Genomic DNA, 16,278 nt, shown 5'->3' with positions numbered 1-16,278 from the left:
GACTTCAAATGGATGGGGAGAACATTACTTACCAGGTTCATCATAAACAAATCCAACATCAATCTGAGAAAACAATCGAAAGCAGTCTAAGTAGATTTTAAAATCAGTCTAGTCACTTTAAAGACACCATCATTATTATATTTTAATGTAATATGTTGATTACACTTAAATTTCCTTGAGATTCAACATTTCCGTCTTATCCTGTCTGTATCCCCAGTGTTGTGTCCGATGTGTGGCACATAAAAGACCCTCAGTAAGTCACTACTGCATGAATGAGCTGGTCTTAGAGCTGGAAGGGACCATGGAAGCAGAGTGACCAGTATGTCCCAGTTTTCTTGGGTCATTCTCAGTTTACCATTAAAGTCCCAGACAAAGTGGGACCATTGGTCATCCTACAGAAATTCACCGGGCCCAACTTCCTGTCCAATTCTCCTCCTCCTTCTCCAGCTAATGATACTATTAATGTAACCATTGATTGGGTACTTCAATGTGCCAGGTGCTGTGCTAGGTACTTTACACATACTATCTCATTTAATTTTCTCAGTGATCCCAATTTACAGATGAAGAAACTAACAATCAGAGAGGCTGAGTTCCCCTGGGACATGTGGCTACTTGGTGGCAGACAGGGTATTTGTTTGACCCAGGTCAGCCTCTAGGACTTCTAGTGACCGGAGCTCCTTTCTTGGACAGACAGCTTATTCCATGTAGAACTGCTGGGAAGAAGCCAACCAAGTATTTGTCCTTTCATTCCAGTGAGAGTTACTTAGAGAAGCACCCTCACCATCTTGTCTTGCTTGGCTTTCCTTTCACACTCTGGATTTATCGTAATTGGTTTTGCAGATGGAGCTCTGGGACCCCCAGTAAGTGCAGGCAGATGGTGGGCTTCTTGCCATGGTCAACCACCCTTCCCTTGGTGGCAGTGGACTTGCCTCCAACCACATGGAACCCTAGGAAGGGCCCTGGTGGGGTAGCTTCAGGGCATCTTGCTTTGGAGCTCTGTTCAGTGTTAAACTTTGGAAACAAACAAGCCCCAAGCAGCCTTCAGCAAGCATCATCATGCTGAACCCTTACACATTCCCAAGATGCCACCAAGATGGGTACACAGGAATCAGATTTCTATCATGAAAGTTCTCATTTTCTGTAAGTTGACTGAAGCAGACTGTTGTTACCCACCTTAAATTCCCCCATCAGACAATCTGCTCTCAGAGAGTGAGAATTATAAACCTGGAAGAAAGAAGAGCAGTGAAGCAATTATTGGCTTTGACTGGCAGTGAGTGAGCAGTACCTTCCCACTTGCTGATCCTTACCCGGATGCTGATGGTCTCATCCATCAATTCAGAAGGGGTCATGTTGACATTGTAGAAAAGCAACTGCCAAAACAATAGAGAAGATGCGTAAATGTCAACAGGGGATTCAAGTTTAGTGAGATCTGATGCTATAATTTTGTGGGTCCCCCTAAAAAAGTACAAAACACAAATTCAAAATTAGGTTTGACCATGTGAACACATGGCAAGGCTTTGGAAAAGGCCCTGGAGTTTCAGCTTCATGGTAAACCCACTTCTGCATGTTTGAAAAAAGGAGAAAGGGGTAAGTAACAAATATGGTATTTACTTAACTAAATAAAATTGTTCACTTGGAACTAGATATCTAAAAGCTAAACGATGTAAAGATCCAAGGCTAAGCAGGTACAGGGATACACCCCTGTAATCCCAACACTCAGGAGGCTTAGATGGGAGGAGTGCTTGAACCCAGGAGTTCCAGGCCAGCCAGGGCAATATGGGAAGAGGCTGTTTCAAAACAGGGAACCAAGGTGATTTCATGTAGCAATGCTTACTAAAATGAGTGCTTAGAGCTGGCATGACCTGGAGTGTGTATTTTAAACTTCTCTAATATTTTTAGTTCTATTATTTGTGTCTAGTGACTCTAATAGTACTCCAAGAAAGCACCTATAAAGCCAACTTTGCCCATTAGACTAAGTTAGTGCCTCAGCAAAGTCAATACTGAGCACATTGTAAAAGCTAATTTTAAGAAGGTTGATTGGCCGGGCGCGGTGGCTCAAGCCTGTAATCCCAGCACTTTGGGAGGCCGAGGCGGGTGGATCACGAGGTCAAGAGATCGAGACCATCCTGGTCAACATGGTGAAACCCCGTCTCTACTAAAAATACAAAAAATTAGCTGGGCATGGTGGTGCGTGCCTGTAATCCCAGCTACTCAGGAGGCTGAGGCAGGAGAATTGCCTGAACCCAGGAGGCGGAGGTTGCGGTGAGCCGAGATCGCGCCATTGCACTCCAGCCTGGGTACATGAGTGAAACTCCGTCTCAAAAAAAAAAAAAAAAAAAAAAAAAAGAAGGTTGATTACTGGGAGATGAATATAAGGTGTATGGGAGGTTTAACCATGTTAGGCTAATAAATGTTAATCCTAAAAGGAAAAGAGTGAGCACTTATTCCAACTGAGACTTTTTCCTCCAATGTTTTACTTAGAAATATTTCTCATCTACAAGAAAGCTGAAAGAATGATAAAATAAAGACCACATTTCACCTTTGTTCACCAGTTGTTACCCTTTTTGGACATTTGCTTTAACTTTCTCTTTTTTAAACTGAACTATTTGTAAGAAAGCTTTAGATATCACTTCACCCCTTCAGAATACATTTACATGCATCTCCTAAGAGCAAGGACATCTTCCTATATAATTACAATACCATTATCATAACCAAGAAACCTCACATCTAACATATGGTCAATTTTCAAATTTTTCCAATTGTCCTCGCAAAAAAACTCTTAGCTTTTCAAAGAGATACAGGATTTATGCAAGAATCATACATTGCATTGGGGTTTTTTTTGTCTCTTCTGCTTCCTTTTATATAGAAGAGTGTTATTTCCTTTTTTTGTTTTTTGTTCTTCTTTAAATAGAGATGAAGTCTCACTATGCTGCTCTGGTTTGTCTTGAACTACTGGCCTTAAGTGATCCTCCTGCCTTGGCCCCCCCAAAGTACTGGGATTACAGGTGTGAGCCACCATGCCCACTGTTTTGTAAAATATCCCACAGTCTAGATTTGTATTCATGTTTCCTCAGTGTTGGATGCAAATTGGCCTGACAAAGGTGATGTTGATTACTTCTGTTTTATCACATGAGGATACCATATCATTTTGTTCCCACTATTGGTGATAACAAGATTAATATTACTTGGTTTAAAAAGATATATATAGGATTTATTTATTTTTGAGACAGAGTCTCACTCTGTAGTCCAGGCTGGAGTGCAGTGGCACGATCTTGGCTTACTATAACCTCTGTCTCCCAGGTTCAAGCAATTCTCTTGCCTCAACCTCCCAAGTAGCTGGGATTACAGCCACCCACCACCATGCCCAGCTAATTTTTTGTTTTGAGACAGAGTCTTGCTCTGTCACCCAGGCTGGAGTGCAGTAGCCTGATCTTGGCCCACTGCAACCTCTGCCTCCCAGGTTTAAGTGATTCTCCTGCCTCAGCCTCCTGAGTAGCTAGGACTACAGGTGTGTACCACCACACCCAGCTAATTTTTTGGATTTTTAGAAGAAATGGGGTTTCACTATGTTGCCCAGGCTGGTCTTGAACTCCTGATCTCAGACGATCCACTGACCTTTGCCTCCCAAAGTGCTGGGATTACAGGCGTGAGCCACCATGCCTGGCCAGGCTAGAAATTTTTTTAGTAAACCTCTTTTATATACATATTTGTTTTTATCATCTTACTTTTGTTTCTCCTATCCCATAAAATTTTTTTATTGATTTATGTACTGGTCTTCCTTTTTGCCAAGAGATCTAATCTCAAACTCATTAAAATGGGGAAATTCCGAGGAAGGTGGAGGTGTTTGCTGGGCTCCTAAGAATGTAGCTGAGTCAACAGGAAGCCTGCATTATCGGCAGGCCTTATGTGTTAGGCCAAGTCGTCCACCAAGAATCATGCTTCCTCCCCTCCCCATCCAGTCCTGCCTTCCAATGTGAATCACTCTCAGCCTTCCCTGAAGTCAATTTCCAGTGCCCATCTCAGTGCAGACCCTACCTCTAGTGTGAACGTGTATACTACTATACTTGCTTGCATGCTGTTGTCTGTGATTCCTCTGAGGGGGAGAATGAGAAGAAAATGGGGCCTTTGGAGCTGGGAGCCAGCTTGAACAAAGAGGAAGAAATAGAAATGCTGCATGGAGCCAGACGCAGTGGCTCACACCTGTAATCCAGCACTTTGGGAAGTCAAGGTGGGCGGAGCACGAGGTCAGGAGTTTGAGACCAGCCTGGCCAACATGGTGAAACCCTGTCTCTACTAAAAATACAAAAATTAGCCAGGCATGGTGGCAGGCACCTGTAATCCCAGCTACTCGGGAGGCTGAGGCAGAAAAATTGCTTGAACCTGGGAGGCAGAGGTTTCAGTTAGCTGAGATCGCACCACTGCACTTCAGCCTGCGGGACAAGAGCTAGACTCCGGTTCAAAAAAAAGAAAAAAAATGCTACATGGAAGAAACCATTTCTTTTCTGAATAAAGAGGTAGGAAAAAAAAAAGGTCAAAAGCCAGGGCTGAAATGAGAAGCTATAGGGAACGAAGAGGAAGTGTGATAAGAAAGGCCTGGGCTAGAGAACAGAGCAGGAGACACCGGCTGAGGAATCCCAGAAATGTGTCTCCTCCGCACAGCTGGGCAGGACTCTACAAAGTTCCCCGAATATATCATTTCTCCACACAGCCCAGTCATGGAGTTTTGTGGCATTTGAGATGATAGTTAAAGTATCGCATATTTTTGAGGAGTGTTATAAAAGAGGTCAATAGAACAGGCTAGTTCTCAGTATGGGAGACGGGACATGTCTGTAATCCCAGCACTTTGAGAGGCCTAGGTGGGTGGAGGACCTGAGGCCAGGAGTTCGACACCAGCACAGGCAACATGGTGAAACTATCTCTACTAAAAATACAAGTATTAGCTGAGTGTGGTGGTGAGTGGCTGTGGTCCCAGCTACTTGGGAGGCTGAGGTGGGAAGACTGCTTCAGCCTGGGAGGCAGAAGTTACAGTGAGCCGAGATCGCACCACCACGCTTCAGCCTGAGCAACAGAGAGAGGCTCTGTCTTAGAAAAAACAAGAAACTTAGTATGGGACAGCAAAATAAACAAAGCCCCTGTGTGCTAATAATTGTTTTCCTTTAACCTATATTATTTTTGCAGCCAAGTATGTTTTGACACCTCTAAAAAACTGGATTACTTAGTCACAGAGAGTTGGCCCTCAGAGACACAATGCTAATTAGAAAAAGCAAAGGTAGATATGAGACATCACATGCTCTATCATAAGAGTCGAAAGGGTTCATCAGGAAGGGATCAACAAAAATTGTCACAAAAACACCAGAAAGGCAACAGCATCTCTGAGAACCACCAACAGAGGGGACCAGGTGTTTTGTTTTTTTTTTCAAAGGCATCTCACTAATATTGACCAGGCTGGTCTTGAATTCCTGGGCTCAAGCACTCCTCCCATCTCAGCCTCCTGAGTGTTGGAATTACAGGGTGTATCCCCTACCTGCTTAGCCTTGGATCTTCACATCATTTAGCTTTTAGGTATCTAAAAGCTAGATATCTTTTAAGTTGTCCCAAGTGAACAATTTTATTTAGTTAAATAAATGCTGGCTGGGCACAGTGGCTCATGCCTGTAATCCTAGCACTTTGGTGGTGGGTGAATCACTTGAGGTCAGGAGTTTGAGTCCAGACTGACCAACACAGTAAAACCTTGTCTCCACTGAAAATACAAAATTAGCCAGGTGTGGTGGTGCATGGATGTAGTCCCAGCTATTTGGGAGGCTGAGGCAGGAGAATCACTCAAATCTGGGAGGTGGAGGTTGCAGTGAGCCGAGATTGCACCATTGCACTCCAGCCTGGGCAACGAGAGCAAAACTCTGTCTCAAAAAAAAAAAAAAAAAAAAAAAAAAAAAAAAAAAGCTATATTGATTACTTATCCATTTCTCCTTCTCCAGCATGCAGAAGTGGGTTTACCATGAAGCTTACACTCCAGGGCTGTTTCCAAGACTCTGCCCAGTGTTCACATGGTCACGCCTAATTTTGTTCCTCTGATGTCTTCACCAGTGAAGCTGCTCCCGTGTTTCCCTCTCCTGTGGGACTCACGAGCAGAAACATGCCCTCTCAACCCCTTTACCTCATCAAAAAATGGGTTGTTTCCTCTCTTGATTCTTGTTCGGTGTGTCTGGCCGCAGACATGAACTTTGACCACAGGTCTTATGTTGTTGCCGCTTAGCTGTCGGCCCTCAATCACTCGGACGCGGATCTGCAGCACAGAAGCGGGAGGCTACCAATCCTTTTCCAGTACGTGGTTTAAAAGCATCCTCAGGTGCTTCTTCATTCCGTGCACCTATCAGGATTGCTAACCCGGGACAGCTCTGTGGTGTACCAGGTGCTACCAATTGGGCGGGGCCGCCTAGGATCATTCCCAAGATGGGAACTGGGGTTGGGTTATAGAGACCAAGAGCAGTTGCAGAGATGAAATCGCTCAAAGCTGGCCTGGGAAAGAGCAGGGCGGGGTAGAGGTCAGACTCCAGCAATGCACCTGGTCCTGATGAGCCTGGTGATGAACCAACTCACTCCATGGCTGCCTCCCAAGTCTAAGACAGTGCCCAGAGCTACGAAAAACAGTGTTTGCGCTTCTACTATTTGATTAGCTATTTCTTTCCACCAAAGGGAAGGAGAATCATGGTTTTATTTCTCTGAAGACCATCATCTGGCCAGACTAAACCCATTTGTGCCTGCAGAAGAAAGATGGAGAGCTTTTCTTATTGGATTTACGCACTGACATCTCTTTTTACTAGCTGAGCCACTGTCCATTGAAATATCACTGAAACATCACCACAATTGTCAGAAAATGGGCAATCTGAAGATTAAACAAAGATGCAGAGCCCCAGGCCATTCCTACCTGGAAGTCCTGTGGCTTATTGGATAGCATCCGCCTGCTGTTCTTTACTTTGGTGAGCCTCCGAGCAAGCTGAGCTTCTGACACTGTCCCAACTGGCCCCTTGGGCCCAGGGCCCCTGACTGCATTGTCCAACGTGTCTTCATCACCTTCATCTTCTTCCCCATCTCCTAAAATATTGGAAAGAAACCCAGTGAGGGACAGCCCTTATCCTGTAAATGTCTGAATGCTCAGGTTTCCAGGACAGTTTTGTCCACCATTATGTTTTAAGTGATCCTAAAGTGGCAGGTGAAGGAGATCCTCTTGGTGACACTGACTTGGGACTTCTTGGGACTTGGAAAAATTCTTTAGGAAAATGTTCACGATGCATCAGGGCTCTTGCTCAAAGAGACCAAGAGAATGGCAGAGATCACAGGGACAATGAGAGGAGATGGCATTGTCAAATCCAGCCAGGAATCACTGAGTTCTCAACTTAGGATCCAACCTGAGGTGAGGGGGACTTCCTGCAGTTAGGATGGAGAAAAGAAGAAATGCCACAGAACACGGGAGGCTTGCAAGGACAGACTTCAACTCCAGCCTCCCACTGCAGGTCTTCTCTCTAGAGATCTGCTCCTGAACTGTTGACACTGTTTCCTGCTTGAGCCTCCTAATTTCACGACTGCTCTTTCCACCCTCATGACAGATGAGAAACTCTCCTCATTTTCTTGCCAAGCAGACCAAGGTGACCATCTTGCTCTCCCTTCCTCCTCCTGGTTTGTCATTTTAACACGTGTCCCCTCCTTTATCCCTCGACCTTCCCTCTGCACTCAGGAAAAGGTTCACCTTGCTCAGCAGAGTGAAAATCCCAAACCCTCTGCCATGCATTAGATCCTCCAACCTCCTGATGATTTGCAGGCCCCTCAAATGTCTTCTCTCTCTTTTGTGTACCTCCAGGGATTCCTTCTCTACTGCGACCTTTCCTCTGCCTTCAAGTAGACACAGATCTTTCTCTCCTTACAAAACCAAAAACCAAATTCTGAATCAGCTCTGCCTAGCACGTCTCCCCTTTCTTTTATTCACCAACCCTTTGAAACTCACTGGCAAACTTGAGCTTTTCTTTCCTTAGTAGACAAACAGTTAGAACTCCCGGTAATCTGCACAGCATAATCTAAGAGTGACTAGAACATGAGCTCCCCTGTCTAGGACACACCAGCATTTGAATCCCCTGCTTTTGGATTCTGAAACTCCTTCTCCACAATGCAAGATCATGAAATAGATTTAATTTCCACAGGCAGTCACCTGTCAGTCGTTCACATTCTGGTATGAATTAGTTTTATCAGATTACTATGTACCATGGCTCTTGAAAGCTTGGGCTCCGAAGCCATGCAGCCTGGGCTCAAATCCACCCCCCACCCTCCAATTTTGAGCTATGTGAGGTCCATGTGAGCAATGGACCCACAGAATGCTGGTCTAGAAGGGACCTTAGTGATCCTTGATCGAACCTACCTGTCACCCCATTTTACAGACAGAAAAACTGAAATCCAGAAAGCTGAGGTAACTTGCCTGTAGTTATTAGAAGCTGAGCTAAAACCAGAACCAGGTTTTCACCCTGGCTCACTGGTTTAAAGCTGGATTTAAAAGTAGTTAAAGTAAGTTTCTTAATTTCTCTAAGCTTCAATTTCTTCATTTGCAAAAAGGGGGAAACAATATTTAGCACCAGGTTACCGTAAAGATGTAATTATCTATAGGTGAAGACTTTAGCACAGTATCTGGCATATAGCAGCACCCAATAAATTAACTTTTTATTTTTTGGTTTTGCTGTGCAATTAGTTTTGGTTGGTGTCTTCATCTGTCTGAGCTGCTATAACAAAACGCCACAAACTGGGTGGCTATTAGACAACAGAAATTTATTTCTCACAGTTCTGGAGGCTGGGAAGTCCAAGATCAAGGCACTGGCAGATTTGGTGTCTGGTGAGGGACCTCTTCCTGGTTTAAAATTGGAGCCTTCTCTGCCTCCTATGGTGGAAGAGCAAAGGAGCTCCTTTTTTTTTTTTTTCTTTTGAGAGGGGGTTTCTCTCTCTCTCACCAGGCTGGAGTACAGTGGCACAAACTCAGCTCACTGCAACCTCAGCCTCCCGGGTTCAAGCGATTCTCTTGCCTCAGCCTCCCGGGTAGCTGGAACTACAGGTGTGTGCCACCATGCCCCGCTAATGTTTTTTGTGTTTTAGTAGAAACGGGGTTTTCCCATGGTGGCCAGGATGGTCTCAATCTCCTGACCTCGTGATCTGCCTGTCTCGGCCTCCCAAAGTGCTGGAGTTACAGGAGTGAGCCACCACACCCAGCCAGGTCCATGTTTATCAGGGCACTAATCCCACGCATGAGGGCTCTGCCCCTGTGACCTAATCACCTCCTGAAAGGCCCTGCTGTCTAATCATCACCCTTCAGGGTTAGGATTTTAATGTATGAATTGTGGAGGGACATAAACATTCAGACCATTGCAATTGGAAGGAGCTTCTTCTGATGCACAGGACACGTCCTGGAAGCAGCTATGGAAGGCATGGGGATGGGACACTGTAGCAGTCAGTGGGCCCAGAGTGTGGAAGAGGTAGCCACAAGGAAGAGGGGCCTCCACATGCACTGCCTTGCACTTTAGCCCAGGGTGGGCTCTGCTCCTCACCATCCATTCATTCGGGCTTCGCCTATCCTAGCCTGGCTTCTGTTCTTCAAAGGTCAATCACAACCTCTCCTTGCCAAGCTCAGTGCCCTTTTCTGTATCTCCATGTTGGATCTTCCACAGCCTTGGACACTGGTGCTCATATATATATTTTTAGGTCATTGCAGCTCTCCTTCCCCGATATACTTTTTTGGGTTCTTCTGTGGGCCCTGTCCTACTCACTGAGTGTGACTTACTACTCTGTCCTCTGATCCATTGACTCAACACTCTCTAGATCCTCACTTCACACTTTAAGTAGCAATGGACCCACAGAATGCTGGTCTAGAAGGGACCTTAGTGATCCTTGATCGAACCTACCTGTCACCCCATTTTACAGACAGAGAAACTGAAAATCAGAAAGCTGAGGCAACTAGCCTGTAGTTATGAGAAGCTGAGCTAAAACCAAAGCCAAGTTTTCACCCTCCCTCACTGGTTTAAAACTGGATTTAAAAGCCCAGACACAGTGGCTCACACCTGTAATCCCAGTACTTTGGGAGGCCGAGGTGGGCGGAGCATGAGGTCAGGAGATCGAGACCATCCTGGTTAACATGGTGAAAAATACAAAAAATTAGCTGGGTATGGTGGCACATACCTGTAGTCCCAGCTACTTGGGAGGCTGAGGCTGGAGAAATGCTTGAACCCAGAAGGCGGAGATTGCAGTGAGCCAAGATCGCACATTGCACTCCAGCCTGGGTGACAGAGTGAGACTCTATCTCAAAAAGAAAAACAAAAAACAAAAACAAACAGAAAAACAAAAACTGGATTAAAAACCAGGCTTCAGGTGAAGGACACACTTTCCTCCCTCAACATCTTTTTCAGGCTACTGGGAAAACCTCATGGAAGCCGAAGATAAGGAACCTTTGTCCTCTGCAAGATGATCTGGGCCTCCTCTTGCCTATTCTTGAAGAGACTTCAAAAGAAGGGCTTACCTGCTGCCTCTCTTAGGGCACCTGGATCCAAGCTCTTGGAATCTTCTTCATCCTACTCTCTACCAGGTAAGTTCCTCTACTCCTTAAGTTTCCGATGAAATATGCTGTCTTCCAATACGCCCTTCCCGCCTCTTCCAGATGGAGTTAGTCCCACTCTCCCCTACCCAGCACGCATTGTTCTTTCTAGTCCTCGCCACACAGTCTTGCACCTGCTTGTCAGCCTGTAGGCTTCCCCTACTCCCAGGCATTTCAGAAGCAGGGAGCTTGCCTTTGCTTCTTTGTGTCTGCCCCATGCCTTACAAAACACCTTACATAAAGCGTACAGAAAGGGATTGATAAATGTGGAATGAGTAAATAAATGGGGAGAGGGGCCAGGTGTGCTGGCTCACACCTATAACCCCAGCAGTTTGGGAGACCTCAGATCACCTGAGGTCGGGAGTTCAAGATCAGCCTGAGCAACATGGAGAGACCCCATCTCTACTAAAAATACAAAATTAGCCAGGCATGGGGGCACATGCCTATAATCCCAGCTACTCGGGAGGCAGAGGCAGGAAAATCGCTTGAATCCCGGAGGCGGAGTTTGCAGTGAGCTGAGATCGAGACACTGTATTCTCACTTGGGCAACAAGGGCAAAACTCCATCTCAAAAAAAAATAATAATAAAATAAATGGGGAGAGGAACAAAATCCAGGCACAAATGTGACTTCACATTGGAAAAACTACTGCACAGCTCTCAGGAAGGAACACCCAGATGGCTGAAGAGGTGCTTCTCCCAACTTTGGCACCAGCCTCAGGGAAGCATTGGGAGCCAGGCGCCTTCCCTCCGCAAACCTGTCCTGGACCAAGCAATGGCTGGCGCTGTTAGCTGTCGGGTTCCTCCAAACAACGAAGACAAACTTCTTTCTGTCATGCTGGGCCTAAGTGGGACTTCCTCCTTGCTGTAAATTATACCATTTGGGGCTGGTGATTGTTTATGGCAGCAAGCAGGAAAAAAAGTTGGGGTCAATCATACGCCTTTACAATGCTGGACTCTGGACAAGTACTCATTACATTCTCAGTGGATGCTCTAGAAGAGCCCATTTCTTCTGGGAGCGTATTCTGCTGTTCAGACTGTGGGCTAAAGGGCTGGGTCAGAGGAAACCAGCCTAAGCCATGGACAGCCAGCCTCTCTGCCTTACAGAAGAATATTCGAGCAGGAAATCTCCCCTTTATGTGGCAGGAAGCTGCAGAGGATTAAACAATGCTACACTAAGGGTTCCGCAAAGAGTGAGGGGGTCCCCTAAAGCACTGCTAAACACACCCTTATGTGCAATCTGTGTCGTGACCGAAATGCTAGCAGCTGTGCTGGCAGGCCCTGCTCATGAGACCCAGGCACGAATGTAATCCACAGCCAAGGGGATCTACAAAGAGCAACTCTTTCACAATCTCAGAGGGCTGCACCAAGTCAGGAATCACCGACTGAACAGGGGGTTGCTGGCAGTATAGGTTTTCGAAGGCTGTCGTAAGGAAGCCCCACAAACTGTGTAGCTTAAAACAATAGAAATTTATTCTCTGGTTAGGCGCAGTGGCTCACATCTGTAATCCCAGTACTTTGGGGGGTCAAAGCAGGAGGATCACTTGAGCCCAGGAGTTCGAGACCAGCCTGGGCAACATAGGGAGATGTTCCCCCAATCTCTACAAAAAATTTTAAAAACTAGCCGGGCGTGGTGGTGCATGCCTGTAGTCTCACCTACTTGGGAGGCTAAAGTGGGAGGATTATTTGAGCCAAGGAGGTTGAGGCTGCAGTGAGCCATTATCAAGCTACTGCACTCCATCCTGGGTGACAGAGCAAGGCCTTGTCAAAAGAAAGAAAAGAAGTGGGGGGGAGGGAGGAAAGGAAGGAAGGAAGCAAGAAGGGGAAGGAGGAAAGGAAGAAAGGTAGGAGGGAGGGAAGGAAAGAAGGAAGGGAGGGAGGAAGGGAAAGAAGGAAGAGTAAAGAAAGAGAAGACAAGAAACAAAAGAAAGGAAAGAAAGAAAAGAAAAGGCATTCCCTGACAGTTCCAGGCCTTACAAGTATATAATCAAGATTTTGGCAGAGACATTCTCTCTCTGAAGCCTCAAGGGAAAAATCCTTGCTGCCTTTTCCTAGCTGTTGGCTCCCAGCAATCCTGAGCATGCCTTGTCTGTGGCTGCTTTACCCTTCTGTGGTCACGGGCCTTCCTCCCTCCACTGACTTCACCTCTGCACCCAGCCAGCTGGACCTGGCTGGGAAGCACACACATCTTACTGGACTGGTCTCACTTTAATTTCCTGATCACAAACTGCGAGTGTCCTCACAGGACTGCCTGGCCATCCTACCACATTTCCAAGACATCTATCCCAAAGCTTTCCGGGATCCAGGTCTGAGATGGCCACTAATTAACCAGCACAGTCAAATCACTTTACCTTTCTGAGCTGCCACCTATTTTGCATCTTGAAAGCTTCCAACACTCTATCTTTCTCATTGTCCGCTAATGACCCGACTTCTTATTTCATTGAGAAAACAGGCACTTAGAAGAGAATTTCCACATCCTTCCAACTCCAAATCAATCATCTACCTGTAACTGTTGCTTTCTCTCCTGCTACAATTACTCCGTCTCTGAACTAACTGTGCTCCCTGACTTGAAGCCAACTCTTCCACTTGTGCACGGACCCTATCTCCTGTTGCTACTCAAGGAGTTTTGCCTCTGCGATTTCTGTCTCTTTATACATTCATCAGTTTCCCCCTTCCTGCTGGAGGATTCCCATCAAAATATAAACATGCTGAAGTATCACCCAGAATTTTAAAAAACAAAACTTTCATTGACTCCACAGCGCCCCCTACAGTTACTGCTCCATTGTTCCTGCCCCTTTTGGGAGCAAACTCCTCAGAGAATCATCTTTACTCACATTCTTCACTCCCTCTCTGATTCTTATTCTTCTTCCAGCCAGGCCTCTGCCCACCCCAGTACACCAAAACTTCTTTGTCAAGGTCACTAAAGACCTCCATGTTGCAAAATCCAACGGTCCAGCCTCGGGTCTCTTCTTACTCAAACTCTCCACAGCATTTGTTCGTTTAATCCCTGGAACACTTTCTGCTCCTGGATGCAGCCTATTTGAACCAAAGCATAGCTGCTCACCCTGGCATTCACAATTAGAAGTAATCACCAAAGAAGCTTCTCTCATCCCAACTTCTTGTAATACATGAACCCTGGCTTTGATCAGGAGCGTTTTTTTTTTTTTTTCTTCTTTTTTTTTTTGAGAAAGTCTCGTTCTATTATCCAGGCTGGAGTGCAGAGGTACGATCTCGGCTCACTGCCTCCTCTACACCCCAGGTTCAAGGGATGCTCCACCCTCAACCTCCTGAGTAGCTGGGACTATAGGTGCATACCACTGCATCTGGCTAATTTTTGTACGTTTAGTAGAGACAGGGTTTTGTCATGTTGGCCAGGCTGGTCTCAAATTCCTGACTTCAAGTGATCTGCCCCCATCAGCCTCTCAAAGTGCTGGGATTACAGGCATGAGCCAATGTGCCCAGCCATGACCAGGCCATTTAATAGAATCATAGAACTTTGGAGCTGGAAGAGACCCTGAATATTATTAAATCCAACTTCCTAATGTTGTAAGAAAGGAACTTGAGGTTCAGAAAGGTTGTGACATTGCCACTGTCACATAGCTTGAGAGTGGAGCCAATGCTCAAATCCAGATCTGTTGATTCACATTGGTTTAAGGTTCCTCACTGTACCTCTCTGGCTGTGACAAGCTCTTCACAACTCCCTTGTAGGAATGCCATCCTGACTCTCCAACAATTATAATGTCACTTGGTCAAATCCTACCAAGCTTGTGACTGCAGCTAACACTGACCTGTCTCCTTTTTGATTATCAGTAACCCATGTATGATCCACTCTTCCTTACCCATGATGTTTCAATTAACATTTAGACATGGTATCCATCATAGCTCCAGCAATTTAATCATTCCCGAGATGTACTGTGGTCCTGTTTCCAGAAGCTCAGCAGCAATATTCCTGCCAACTGCCCTTGCATGCTGTCATTTGTGATCATGAGACTTGCCTACATGGCTTCTGTCCACCCACTCAGCGCTGAAGAGTTGGAAGCCCTGGGGGACCTCGTGATACAGTCAAGTTTGCCTTTGGCATCCCAACTGTGCCTTTCCCCAGTGCATACCAATGTCCCTTCTTCCTCCAGCTCCCATACTCCTCTCTAGCACTTCTTCTCCCTACCAAGCGGAAGAGAGTGGGCTATCAGTCACTGAGATGTCAGATGTCACCAGATCTGCAGGTCATTGTACCCCCACCTCCATCACCCCACTTTGTCTGCACCTGGCCAGGGAAGGAGATCCTTCTTGGAGCTCCCCAGTGAAGGCAACTCCTAGGAATGGCTGAGGATGAGGAGCACTTGCTGGTCACCCTGGCTGGACTGGGATCCTCCCGGCTGGAACACAGACCCCACTTCAGCTGCTGGCAGGTCCCTTTATCCAAACACTCTCCCTCTCCTTTCATCTCCACCCGGGCTCAGATGATCCTCCCACCTCAGCCCCCAGAATTGCTGGGATTACAGACATACACCACCACGTCCAGCTAACGATTTTTATCTTTTGTAGAGATGGAGTCTCCCTATGTTGCCCAGGCTGGTCTCAAGCGATCCCAGGCTCTAGAGATTCTCCTGCCTCAGCCTCCCAAAGTGCTGAAATTTGAGGCATGAGCCACAGTGCCCGGCCACTGCCTGTGTTGCTAACTCTGCTTTTCAAGATGAAGTCTTGTTAAGTGGTGGTACTGGTTAAGCCAGAATTTTATCACTTTGAGCCAAAGGTCATTGCCCAAGCACACAAAGAACTGATACCATGTTATCTTCAGTGTAAGCTAAAAGGACAATGCAGAACAGGAAAGAGTAAGTTTTGAAGCAGGAAAACATGTAATATCTTGGAGATAATACAGCTTCTTAGCTGGAATGTTGAATAATATTTTTTCCGAGTTTCTAAAATGTTAAAAGTTTTATAAGTAAATCTTTGTGCCCTACTGTAAGCAATTTGTTACCCCACCCCAATTCCTGGGTAAATAACACTAACTGTGCCCTAAGAATCTTCTAGCATGTTCCAATACATAGATCAGAGCAAAGGTACCATGCAGGAATGTAACAAGCAGGGATGCAAATGCAGTCCTGCGGGCAATGGATGAATCAGGCTGTGAGCCAGTCTAGATAAAGCCCAGAGATCTCACTACGCCTCCCTCTAGGAAACACCGTGTTAACCAGGTGAAATGCATTTTCTCAACTGCAGGTTTTCTCAAAGTGAACTCCAAAATCTGCCTACATCAGGCTCTCCCTACAGACTGGGGGTTCCCCTCCAGATGAGCTCTATTAAACCCCCTGGAGATGGGCGCCAGATGACTGCACGTTTAGAGATCTTCCTGGATGATTTCACTGTGTCTAAATATTGAGAACCACTTGTTTATCATGAGCACTTTGATTTTCCTAAATATCCTAGAAAAAAATTAGACTAATATAATCAGTTTATTAGACAAAACCACTTGATCAGAAACCTACTCCTGACAGCTGGGCATGGTGGCTCACGCCTGTAATCCCAGCACTTTGGGAGGCCGAGGAGGGTGGATTACCTGAGGTCAGGAGTTTGAGACCAGCTTGACCAACATGGAGAAACCCTGTCGCTACTAAAAATGCAAAAAATTAGCTGGGCATGGTAGCACATGCCTGTAATCCCAG

General features: G+C 46.0%; 1 protein-coding gene across 8 annotated transcripts in view; it reads right to left on the bottom strand.

Moving 5' to 3' along the window:
• The window catches only part of MYOF (myoferlin), a 184,072-nt gene that overhangs the window by 102,788 nt on the left and 65,006 nt on the right, over nucleotides 1-16,278 (bottom strand). For 7 of the 8 annotated variants that reach the window (XR_004258974.1, XM_032245509.1, XM_032245511.1 and 4 more), the window contains 5 exons: nucleotides 6,926-7,092; nucleotides 6,155-6,283; nucleotides 1,308-1,370; nucleotides 1,174-1,224; nucleotides 33-63 (listed from right to left, as the gene is read on the bottom strand). Coding sequence is in view for 7 of the 8 variants with exons in the window: in XM_032245509.1 (XP_032101400.1) it covers nucleotides 33-63; nucleotides 1,174-1,224; nucleotides 1,308-1,370; nucleotides 6,155-6,283; nucleotides 6,926-7,092 (441 nt within the window). In the remaining variant the exon portion in view is untranslated. Of the gene's footprint in view, nucleotides 1-32; nucleotides 64-1,173; nucleotides 1,225-1,307; nucleotides 1,371-6,154; nucleotides 6,284-6,925; nucleotides 7,093-14,454; nucleotides 14,632-16,278 lie in introns of those variants that run through there. The other variant, XM_032245514.1, reaches the window with a different exon arrangement.

This window comes from Sapajus apella, unplaced genomic scaffold (assembly GCF_009761245.1).
Source record: "Sapajus apella isolate SASKATOON/1434 unplaced genomic scaffold, GSC_monkey_1.0 scaffold58, whole genome shotgun sequence".
NCBI classification, from domain to species: domain Eukaryota; kingdom Metazoa; phylum Chordata; class Mammalia; order Primates; family Cebidae; genus Sapajus; species Sapajus apella.
This window is presented reverse-complemented; position numbering and strand designations above follow the sequence as displayed.